The 11,221-nt window shown below is 53.5% G+C and overlaps 1 protein-coding gene across 1 annotated transcript; it reads right to left on the bottom strand.

Moving 5' to 3' along the window:
* Nucleotides 1-270: 270 nt before the first annotated feature.
* On the bottom strand, nucleotides 271-9,898 carry PMM1 (phosphomannomutase 1). Its single transcript, XM_027722648.2, has 8 exons — nucleotides 9,795-9,898; nucleotides 9,577-9,694; nucleotides 8,642-8,718; nucleotides 8,371-8,462; nucleotides 6,028-6,127; nucleotides 5,151-5,226; nucleotides 2,263-2,378; nucleotides 271-1,473 (listed from the first exon to the last, which is right to left on the bottom strand). Exons 1-8 carry the CDS (start codon nucleotides 9,861-9,863, stop codon nucleotides 1,351-1,353), a joined length of 771 nt encoding a protein of 256 aa, XP_027578449.1. The 5' UTR covers nucleotides 9,864-9,898; the 3' UTR covers nucleotides 271-1,350.
* Between the last annotated feature and the right edge of the window lie 1,323 nt (nucleotides 9,899-11,221).

Here is an 11,221-nt window from a genome sequence, read left to right on the forward strand (position 1 = left end):
AAGCAAGGGGACTTGGTCTGTTATGAATGCCCTGGGTAAGGTTTTACACAGACACATCTCTCTAATGAGGACAGACTGCAGGAGCTGGGCCTGTTTAGTCTAGAGAAGACTGAGAGGGGATCTCATTAATGCACAAAAATACCTCAAAGGCAGGTGCCAAGAGGATGGTGCCAAACTCTTATCAGTGGTGCCCAGTGACAGGACAATGAGCAATAGCCATAAACTAAAACAGAAGAAGTTCCACCTCAACATGAGGAAGAACATCTTTATGTAGAGGGTGGCAGAGCAGTGGAACAGGCTGCCCAGGGAGGTCATGAAGTCTCCCTCTCTGGAGACATTCAAAACCTACCTGGATGCATTCCTGTGTAACCCACTCTAGGTGACCCTGCCTTGGCAGGGGGGTTGGACTAGATTATTTCCAGAGGTCCTTTCCAACCCTAACAATTCTGTGATTCTGTGATCTCTGACACCTAATGGACATGGGATTGGGAAGACCATTGGAAAGCCTTCTGCCCCAAACTGCTCCACAGCATGCTCTGCACACACCAGGTGTCAGCATCCTCCAGCCATGCCAGGCAAGGTCTGACTTGAAAATACAGAATAATAATATAGAAAATAAACCCTAGGGGGCTTTGTAAGCTAAAGAGAAGAACTGGTTTCTTCATGTTACCTGAGCAAAGCTCAGAGCAGCAGCCCAGTCATTTCAAAGCTATCGTTCCCAGGTCACCTGTAGGGAGGGACTGGCACAGTGTGGCATTGAGGGCATTCTAATGGTGACGTCTCCATTAGAATGCACAATGGTGCAACAAGGTGGGATAGCAACTATTCCTTCGTACCACAGGCTTGGAGCAAACAGCCTTCCTGGCCTCTTGCCTTGGAGCAGCTCCCGTGAATGTCTGGAGCCTCAGCAGCCCTGGCCTCCCGGGCCAAGGTGCAAGGGAGAGAGAAAGGTGAGAAGCATATTCCCTCATGCAGAACTGTTATGAGAAACAGAGTGGAAAAGGAGAGGAGAGGGAGCATGGAGCGGACACACACAGGCTCTCGACTGGCCCTTTCGAATGCTTTCCAACCACAAAAGCATCTGCATCACCGCCCACCACAGCTGAACTGTCAAGAGAAGTTTCTCTGAAGGTGAGGAGGGTCTGGTACTACAACCCCCAGCCACAGATGGGGAGTGCCGAAGGGCTGCTCAGCTAAGGCTCCCTCCTGCCACCCACCCGCACTCATGTTACATCCTCACCAGCTCTGTGGTGTTTTTTTGGTCTACCCTGAGCAGATTCCTCAAATCAAGGTGCTTTTCCTGGTGGGGGGAGAGGGTGGGACTGGGGCAGGGCTGCAAGGACCTGGCAGTCAGCACTCATTGGCTCTTTCTGGAAAGAAGATTTCGCGGCATCGCTGGACCGTGTCTTGGGGGGACTGGACACTGTGTCCCACAGTGCGGGGATCATCATAGATTTCATAGTCGTTCCCTCCCTGCAGGGGAATAGAAAACAGGGACAGCATTAGCAGGGTCTTGCCAGAACCACTTCATCCGAGAATCTGCATTTTGCTCTGTCCCATGGGGAGCTGGGGGAGGAGCCAGCAGCTGGGCAGGCAGGGACCTGGAGGGAAGGGGCAGTCAGGACTTTGCTGGCCCCAGGGGCTGGGAATTCTGCTCCCTCCATCTTGCCTCCCCTCTTCAATGTCAGGGGAGGAGCATAGGATGGGGAAGGTCCCAGACCAGCAAAGCTTGTCCAGGAGCCTGGGGTTAACCCCTGCTCTGTTTGTGGAGGGGTTAATAGGTTACCCCTGTGGAGGGGCGGGAACATTTGGGGAGCAGAGGTTGCCGGCATTTGGAAAGAGCTGAGTGGATGATTAATCTAGTCTCCAGCAGCAAGGAAGCATCATCCTCCACTGCTCTAAAGGGAAGGTGAAGCTGTTCCTGCTGTTGAGAAATCCTCTCTTAAGTGCTGGGGGCTTGTGTTTGGGGTCATTCAGGCTGCAGGAGTGGCTGCCACCCTACCAAGGATGCTGGGATAAGGAAAGCAAGGCTGAGGTGGACCTGCTTGCTAGCACAGTGAATCCAAGGTGATTTCCCCGTGACCCAGTAGGCCTGCTGCCATCATGGAGACCATGACAAACCACACCACAGGACAGCATCTTCCTCCCTCATGCTAAAGGTCTGTATCGGTGCCAATGGGACCCGAGCCATTGGACCCATGATAGAGCAGCTCCACGCAGGAGAGAAAGCGGCCATGTGTGGGGCGAGTGGGGAATACTCACAGGGGTCGTCTCATTCCCGAAGAAGTGGATAGTGTCAAATCTCTCGTCGTCGAGCACATTGAGGCAGTAGCGCTTGTCCCAGCCCTCTGGGAACACATCAAAGCTGATCATGCCACCTGCCAGCAGAAGAGAGGGCATCGGGAAATGTCACTGGGAGCTGGCAGGGTGTCCCACCCTGGGATGGGCAGGAGGATGGGAGGGAGCTGGATGTCTGTGTGGACCCACCACTCCAAAGAGCAGCCACGAACACCACCAGCTCTGCCTGGGTGTTTCTCTTGGCATGTGGCTAGGATAGTGGCAGAGGCTGTTCCTATGACAACAGGCTGGAGTGACATCAGTATGGCTGGGGTGACATTAGCACAGCTTCCCTGCAGGCAAGCAGGAACCAGCAGGTTCCTCCCAAGAGAGGCATCTTTGGGGGAGATCTGGGGTCATGCCTTGTGGATAGCACCAGCATGTTCTATGTCCCAACAGGGGACAATGACCTTGGAGACTGGCACCAAGCTCTCTCCTAGGCTCCTGCCTGGACATCACTGGCCCTTCAAAAACCACTGTTCTGATGCTCCTTAACCGTGCAGGGACTGGGAGCTCCCATACACTGTCTCTGCACACTGATAAGGACCTTGCCACAGAGGTACCACGAGCCCATCAACATAATTGGGGCACAACCCTGGCCCATCACCTCTTGACACAAGACCTAAGTGAGGGTTTACAGCATCTGGAGAGGCACCGAGTCAGATGTGGCAAACATACAGTGGTCAGGGAGTTTTCTCAGAGAGCCTGCATATGGACATGGACACCCACAGCCAAGGGTTAACAAACTTCCCAGCCCTTGCTCTTAGACCAGGCAGAGTTTACTCCAGCACTGGGCTGCCTTTTGGGGGTGCTTGGAGGCAGCACCTTCTCTGTCCTCTCAAGGTGCCCCACTGCATGCACAGGCTTGTCCCAACACCAAGACAGGTGACATGTTCCTCCCAAAATAAAGCCTGCGACTTAGGGCACATATAGGTTTAGGTCTCGCTCAAAGCCAGAGAAATGGGGATTTGAGCTGGGATGTACATCCTCTTGCTAGTCCAGGTCTCTGCTCATCTTATCCAGGCAATCTACCGGAGTATCCCTCAGAAACCCTGGCGTTTCACACTCTCCTTCATAAATGATAATCCTACCTCTCTAAGAAAGGTGGTGAGTAGACAGGCACCAATTCCCAGGGTTGCTCAACCATGCAAGTCCTGATGCCATGGTCCTCCCCTCCCTAGCTGTTTTGAGTGTCCCCACTGGTTTGGGGATCCCAAACCAAGCCTCCTTGGAGCCTGAGGGAGCTTGAGCTCGAGCCTGTGTGTCCAGCTTGGAGCAGAGGAACCAGACAGGATGCCCTGGACAGAGCACTGTGATATAAATGGGAGCAAGTGCCCTATGAGCTCAGGAATGGGGATGTCCCCAAGCTTGCAGCAGGATCCAGCATCTGAGCAGGAGCTAAACTTGGTTGATTATTAAAATCCTTCCTGGTTTTGCATCCAAAGCCATTGACCTGTGAAAAATACTGCCTTTCACTGCATTCTAGCCTTTCAAACAGAGCTGGGCAACAAGAAGGGGCTCCTGATGCCAGCTGGAACAGGTAGAAAATCAAAGGAAGAAGAGGTGGTGTGGAGGACAGCCAGCACTGTCCCTCACCTAAGTAGACCAGGGGTCTGGATGGGCTGCAGGGAGATCTCCCACCACCTCTGGGCCTTGCATCCTCCACAGCCAGGGAGAAGGCACATGAAGCCAGCTTGGCAGAAGGGTCCCTTTTCTGTGTTCCCTGTTTTTGGATCCCTGTTTTGCCCCCCGCATTTTCTTTGTGGAGGAGCGAGGGGCCTGCAGCTCCCCTTGTCTTCATGCTTTTACACAACAGGCCTGGGCTCTTCATGGCAGCTTTCCAAAGTCAGAGGAGAAAGGCCCATTGTTTTGCTCTCACACCCCGTGCCTGCAGGGACACAGTAGCAGGGACCTTGTCTTTCTCTCCTGTAACAGTGTGTGTCAGTGCTGTGGGCAGCACAGGATGCCCCTGGCAGGATGCTGAAGGCAAGCAGAGGCTCTCGGAGGAAAGCCCTTGGAGGACCAGATCCTTGGTACTGGCCCACGTTGGATGCAGGAGTGGGTGTCACCCGCTGCCTCTCAGCCTCGCCACCCCATTGCCCTTTGGGTGGGCTGACACACGACACCTTCTTATCTCACACTTACCCACCTGCCCTGCAGAGTGTCTTCTTCCAGCATCATCCCCACCACTTACACACCCTCATTTTTCTCCCTGTCCTGGCCAGACCCTCAGGATTGCTCAAGCTCCTCCTCTGGTTCCTCACCTTCAGTAAACTGGCTGTAAGAGCCACACCAAGAAGTGGCCCTGCAAAAGCCCATGGCATGGAGCTGTAAACTCCTTACCCCTGGTCAGCTCTTTTTCCAGGAATAAAGATGTTTCCCTTGCAGCCCACCTTCCCAAGAAAACCCCAGAGCCAAGACACACATAAGGATCCTGTCTCATTCCTAGAGAGGAGTGCATGTGTTGGAGGTCTGCTGGCTGCCCTGTTGCTGATGCTTCAGCCAGAACAGACTCTTTGGGCAGTGGTAGGCTCCATGAACTGAAATTAAGGCAGCGATAATGTCATGGAAATCTGCCTGTCTGGCCAATTCCCTGGGAGGCAAATCTGCAGCACGGTTTATTCTCTGCTGTGTCCCTGTCATGAATGCAAATGTGATGCCCCTGTGGCAGTCCTCTCCAGGACTAGAAGCTCCTTCTGCTCTTCCCAAGGTCTCCAGGCTCTCAGAGGGAACAGCTGGGATTCTCGCTCCCCTTCCCAAAAATTTAAGGAAAACACGATAAAGACAGAGCCAAGGAAGCCCCCCCAGCTCACCTCGGGAGAAACGCAGGCCCTTGCCAGCAAACTCCCTCTGCAAGGCTGCCACAAACTTCTCCCGGATCCGCTCTTTCTGTGGACGATAAGGAGGAAGAGAAGGAAAGAGAGTTTGAAAAATTAGATGCTGACAGTCTCTCAGAATCCACTGTAACCTATCTGCTGGGCAACTCTGCCTTATTGTTCTGCTCCCTTCCCACCTGTCCTAGGCCATTTAGTCAACTTCCACCAGTCCTGCCCAGTGTCCAAGTAAAAGGCCATCAGCTCAGTCCATGGGGAAGAGCAGATCCCAGCCATTCCTTGGCAATGAAATGCAACTGTTTCAGTTTCCCAGAAGGCCAGTTCATAATCCAAAGTCTCCAGTTTTGCTTAAAAAGTCTTGCAAGGACCAATTGATCCCTCAACCCCAAGAAAGCTCCCCCAGGCAGAAACTGGTATGAGCATAGGCCAAACGCTCCAGAGACCTGCCCAGCAGATCTGCTGTGGCTCTCTGAGTCTGGAAAGCCCATTAGTTCCAGCTCTGTTGGGGCTGGGAGAGTGGGAGAGAGAAGACAGCTGCTGGGCTGTCTTTGGGTACTGTAAATGAGGAAACATGCTGTTAAATAACTGCCTTATTCTCTGTGGCTCTCCCACAGCACAGGGAATCCTGCTGGCCACCCCTTCACATTGGTGGTCCCCGAGGAAATCCAATTCTTCCATTCATCTGTGTTTCCCTTTGGGTTTTCTGACTCTCAGTCCTGTCTCCACTTTGCTGCATATGCGCAGCTTGGAGCTGGGCTCCATTCTCCTTGGGAAGGGGGGAAGCACGTAAGACCTGAGATCTGTGGTTGTGCAAAAACAGCAAATGGGAGGGTGAGCCCAAGTCTGGCCCGTGTACCTTGTCCAGCTCAGAGAACTCAATTCGCTCTTCTGGGGTGCAGCTTCGTCCGATGGGGGAGATGTTCAGCATCCCGTTGCGAAACTCAATGAAGGTTCCTCTGTGGGTGGGCAAAGGAAGAAGGTTACTGGGGCAGGGAGAGAAAAACAACCTTTACAGGGGAATGACTGCTTAGCAAGGCTCTGCAAGGATGTGCAGGAGGAGAGAAGCCATGCCCGCTCATGGGTGCTTCACACCAGGCAGGGACTAGGCAACAACAGCTGCTTAAGATCCCCCTGGGGCGCCTAGTTTCATAAAAAGAGACTGTAAGAGAAGAGGAATAAACAGTTCCTGTGTGCCCTGGGGACAGGCTGGATGCAAGGAGCTTAAGTGAGGTGATAGGTAACGTTTTCCAATGTTGTGATAACTGCAAGGACAGCTATTGCCTGGCCTGGACCAACTGCCTGATGAGACTGTGGCCTCTCCACCCCATGAGGCTTTTAAGAAATATTGTGTGGGCTGTGAAGGTGGCAGTACCTTAGGGCAGTGGAATAGCACAGGTCGGTGTAACTCGCTGCTGATGTCCACCAACAGGCTGAGGAGCAATCAGGCAATTCGTGTCCTCATAGGCCACAAATCAGGGCCTTCGTATCTCCCATTTAACCCCTGAACCTCTGATTGCAGCTCATATCTAAGCTTGCACAGACAGCATCCAGTTCCTGCTTGCCACCCTCACCTTGCGCTGGGATCACTGCTCTGCTGCTTCCTCGGTGGGCTGGTTGAAAGCACTGAGCTGGCAGAAAATTGCTACCTTCTTTTCTCTCTGCTATAAACCCAGCTAGTTTTGTTTGCTTGTCAAGGGGCCAGACAGGTACCAGCACTGGTGGGACAGAAACAACAGGGGATGGCAGCACTGCTAATTTGAAAATAGACTGAAACTCTTGTGGAAACCTAGCTGGAGCAGAGAGATCCCCTTCCCTGTCCAGCTGAGGATTCCTGATCACATTTAACCCTCTGATGTCCCTACCAGCCCTGCCTACTGTTTCTCTGTGATAAAGTGAGTCTCGAGGAAAAACTCTCCCCCTCCTGTCTCGTTACACAGTGAAGAACACCATGGGGAAAGACACACAGGCAGCCACGCCTGCAGCCTGGGAGTAGCATCTCTGCAGCACCCAGGGTTTGGTGGATCACGCCCCAAGCCAAGGCTCGGGAGATGTGGGTTAAAGTCCTTGGTTTGCTAGAAATCCTATAAGCCTAAATCCACAGAGCTACTTGGGAGCTGAAACTTTGCCAGACTGTTGGGTAACTAGACAGCAGTGAGGCAACCAAACAGCCTTGAGGGTTCTGGGTCCCAGCACGTGCTTTCAGGGGCCTGCTCAGCCAGCAGTCCTGTTGCAAGGAGCCACCCTAGCCCCTCTCACCAGTCCTTTTATTGTCACATAGTGACTCACATCAAGCAAATAACTTGGATCACAGTGTAGCAACTTTTACCAGCTTGATCTCGACCCAACAGCTCACCTGCTCAGGTTCACTGTACAAACACATGGGCAGAGCAGGAAAAAAACAGCCAGGGCGAGGGGAGGACAGAGCTGCTGCTCCCAACAGCACTGGATGGCTCATGCATTTGTGAAACTGTGGTCTGAGGTGGGGTTTGACTCTGCATCCAGCCTGGCTTGACTGCAGGCTGCCTCTGAAAGAGGTCCTCCTGCTCTACCCTTCCACCTTCATGCCATCTGTTCCCTCTCTCTCCTTTCTGTACTAACAGGATGAGCTGATCCAATGGAAAACTACCCTCTTCTGTCCTGGTAGTGGTCTGGTCTTCCTTCAGAGGAGGTGTACCAACTCAGTTCCCCCTCTGGCTGCTGGATATCAAGGGGAAGAGCAGACAGGAACACATGGCTGGGAGCAGGGCAGGGCCAGCCAGTGACACTGGATTAGAAACAGTGTGAAACCTTGTGCTCAGACACTGGACTTTCCACCTTAAGATCCATTGTTTGCCTGTTTGGAAACTCCTAGGACCAATAGTGCCTGATGCCCTGACCAGTAACGAGCTGGCACCATTGTCCTAAATGGGATATGTGCAGTGGCTGTACCTTGCTTCCCCAGGAGGAAAATCTGAGGGGCCAAAGAACTGGCATTACGCTAAAACAACGCAGACTCTTCAGAACAAAGACCCTCCTCCATTATTTGCCCAGGCCGCCCAGCCCAGTGGGACAGTGATCCTACACAGTGCCTCTAGATGCTAAGATAAAACTTGAAGCAAGACAAGCTCTGTAGCTCGGCTGTTTTTATGAGAGCTCTGGAGCCCAGGGCTTCCTAGAATTCAGTGTTATGAGAACCATTTGCAAGCGCTTGGGCCGTTACCGTTTCTTGGGCAGCTTCAGCAATGCCATGTAGTTGAGACAAAAGTTGATCAGATCCTGCAGCAGCTCTTCCCCCAGGTGATCCTGAATGGCCTGCATGAAGAAAAGGGGAAGTGAAGAAGATGCCTGACTTCCTAGGAAGCCCACCTAGAAGAGTGGGACATTTAGATCTGGCAACTGGGGAGAAGAGGCTGGGTGGGGCAGGCGCTGGTCCTCACAGCGTGCAGGGCACAGGGCAGGAAAGCCATGGCTGAAAAGGGAGCTGGACCTACCTGCTTGGAGACCAGCTGCCCATTCTTGTATTGCACTGTGCCGTTCTCTGCAAAGACGTAGTCAAACTTTTCAATGACTGAGGGGGAAGGAAGCAAAAGAGGAAACATGAGTATTGCCTGGGAAAAGCAGCGAAAAGGACTGGGCTCAGGGCTGAGTGAGCATCCTCCTGCTTTCTTAGTACCACACTTTCCACAGCTTCTGTGCTCTGCAAAGGGCCACTGACCATCCTACTCTCCTTGCTTTCCACAAGGTGGATGAGAAGATTATCTTCTGTTCCCGGGTGGAGAGCTGACGCACGCAGGGGGAAACGACCTGACCGAGGTCACGGACTGAATCAGTTGCAAAACGAAGATAAGGGCTCCAAAATGTCAGGCTTTCAAATACATGCGTGTTACTCTGCTCTCTCCTCCGCCCTCCCCATTGCCAGGCTGTGGGGGTGATGTGGTTACTGGTTATCTAACTCCAGCCCCTCCTGCAACCCAGACACGCAGCACTGGCGACTCAGCAATCAGCCTCAGCCGGGAATTTCTCGGCCTCCCTAACGAAGCGGGAGCAGAGCTTGGAGCCCAGTGGCGCTTGTTATCCATGCCGGAGAAGGAAAAAACGGAGGGAGCAGAGGCTTCTACCCTATTCTACCCCGTGTCCCCAGTGGAACCTGCCGGAGACCCCACATGGAGCAGCAGGGAGGCAAAAATTGCCGGAGGCTCCTGCCTGCTATATCGAGGGGTGCAGCTGTAAAAGCCTTGACGAAGCTCGTACAAAACTGACGCTGGAGTCGGCAGCGTGGATCGGAGCATCCCTGCCGGCTCTCCAAAGAGGGAGGGGGAGCCAAGCAGCAGCTCCGCCTGGGCGCCGCCAGCCTCCCCAGGGGCAGCCTTGGGGTTGGATTTAGGGCACAGGTGACCCCCGGGAGACCTCGTCGGCCGCGTCTCACCTTCGTCCCCGTCCCCCAGCTGCTCGGCTATCTTGGCATAGTCGGAGCCTCCCACCACGCCGATGAGCACCCTCTCCCGCAGCTCCCGCAGGAACGCATCCACCTCCGGCTCGATTTTCTGGAGGGGAAGCAGCGGGTGAGGCCGCAGCCAGCGGGACGAGCTCCGCCACGCTGACCTTGCCCCGCAAAAAAAGCTCGCCGCCCCCGCGCCTCGCTACCTGCCGAGGCGGCGTCAGGGTCCCGTCCACGTCGAAGAGGCACAGCACCCGGCCCCGCGCCGCCGCCATGCCCGCCGCCGGCCCGGGCTCTGCGGGCGGGAGGCGGGACCGCGCCGGGGAGGTGATGGCGGCCGCCCGCCCTCCCCGCGCCCACGGGCGGGACGTGCGGCCGCTGTCTCGGCCCCGCTCCTGTGCCCCCGCGGCTCCATCGCCCCGCCAGTGCAGCCTTTATGTGCCGGGCGTGAACGGCGTCCCCGCTTCAGCTCTCTCCTTAAATCCTTTGCTATAGAGCCCTAACGAGGCACCTGGGAGTTTCGAGGAGGGAGGGTGTGGGGGTGCGTGTTTTCACATTTGCTGTTATTACTGCAGTGCCCCCCGGAATGGAGGGGCTGTGGGTCTGGATTGTGCTGCCTGGTAAGCTCAGCTCCTCTGCGCGTTTCCGTGTCCTAGCGAAGGACACTTCACACTGTCCTAGCAGCACACACTCACCCATTCAGTCCCTGTGCCTCATCTTGCTTTTCCAATAGGATTAGCTATTCATAGCTAATACTTTCACTGGAGAAGTGAAAATACCCTCTGTGCAAAGCTACTAACTTTTGCTTTGACCTGCTCAAAAGTCATTTAGGATTTAATTAGACCATCTGGTCAGATCATATTCATATGGCTCCATATCATGCTGGCCTGATATGTGACAGTGGACAGCCCCCTCCCCACTGCCATCGCCTCAAATAATTCCTGAATTATTTTCCGAAATCAAAAACAACCTATGTGGAACATTCAATGCTTTCTGCTCAACAGTTAGCTTGCATTCCCTTCCCCAGTGGTGCTCAGTGCGGAGCTAGGTTGGAACTGGAGGAAGACATTTTTTTACTGATTGTTTTTTCCTCAGTATTATTTGTTGCAGGATATTGTGCAATCCCTTTTCCCAGTTCTCCACCAGATTCCTCTCAAAATGAAGCATCTGGGTGGCTTCACAGATTGTTTTTTTGTTTGTGGTTTATGATTTTCCTGCTCCCACTCAGCGAAAGGAGGGTGTACAGAAACAACGTTAATAATTTTGGTTTACCAAAACATCCTCAGCTACTTTCTGGGGGAGACATTCATTGTCCACTGGCTAATGCCACCAGGACAGCTGTTTCCACACTGTTTCTGCGAGTTGCCTTCCCAACATAGTGAGTCAGGCAGTCTTGGATGGGTGTTACAAGTGTTATTTGCCCCAGCATTGATTTTCTTGCAGAATCACAGCTGCTGGGGCCTTCTGGATTAGACCCAGTTACGGGCTCCTGCCTCTGGAAAGTGGGACTCTTTACTCAGATGCACTGAAGCTCCCAGAATGGTTTCTCAGCACCCAGCTGCTTTGTATGCAATTGAGCACTGAGTTTTTAGTTTAGGGTTATGCTCATTTATAGGACTTGTCTAGGTGTGAT

This window comes from Pipra filicauda, unplaced genomic scaffold (genome assembly GCF_003945595.2).
Source record: "Pipra filicauda isolate LSUMZ 115617 unplaced genomic scaffold, ASM394559v2 scaffold95_size2449627_pilon, whole genome shotgun sequence".
Classification (NCBI taxonomy): domain Eukaryota; kingdom Metazoa; phylum Chordata; class Aves; order Passeriformes; family Pipridae; genus Pipra; species Pipra filicauda.

Bases quoted from the DNA above. Each gene is read 5' to 3' on its own strand.
- PMM1 (XM_027722648.2), bottom strand. From the start codon at position 9,863: ATGGCGGCGGCGCGGGGCCGGGTGCTGTGCCTCTTCGACGTGGACGGG. The intron at 6,128-8,370 runs GTAACGGCCCAA...GCCCACCCACAG, and splicing joins CTGAAGCTGCCCAAGAAACG to AGGAACCTTCATTGAGTTTC. The intron at 1,474-2,262 runs GTGAGTATTCCC...ATTCCCCTGCAG, and splicing joins TCGGGAATGAGACGACCCCT to GGAGGGAACGACTATGAAAT.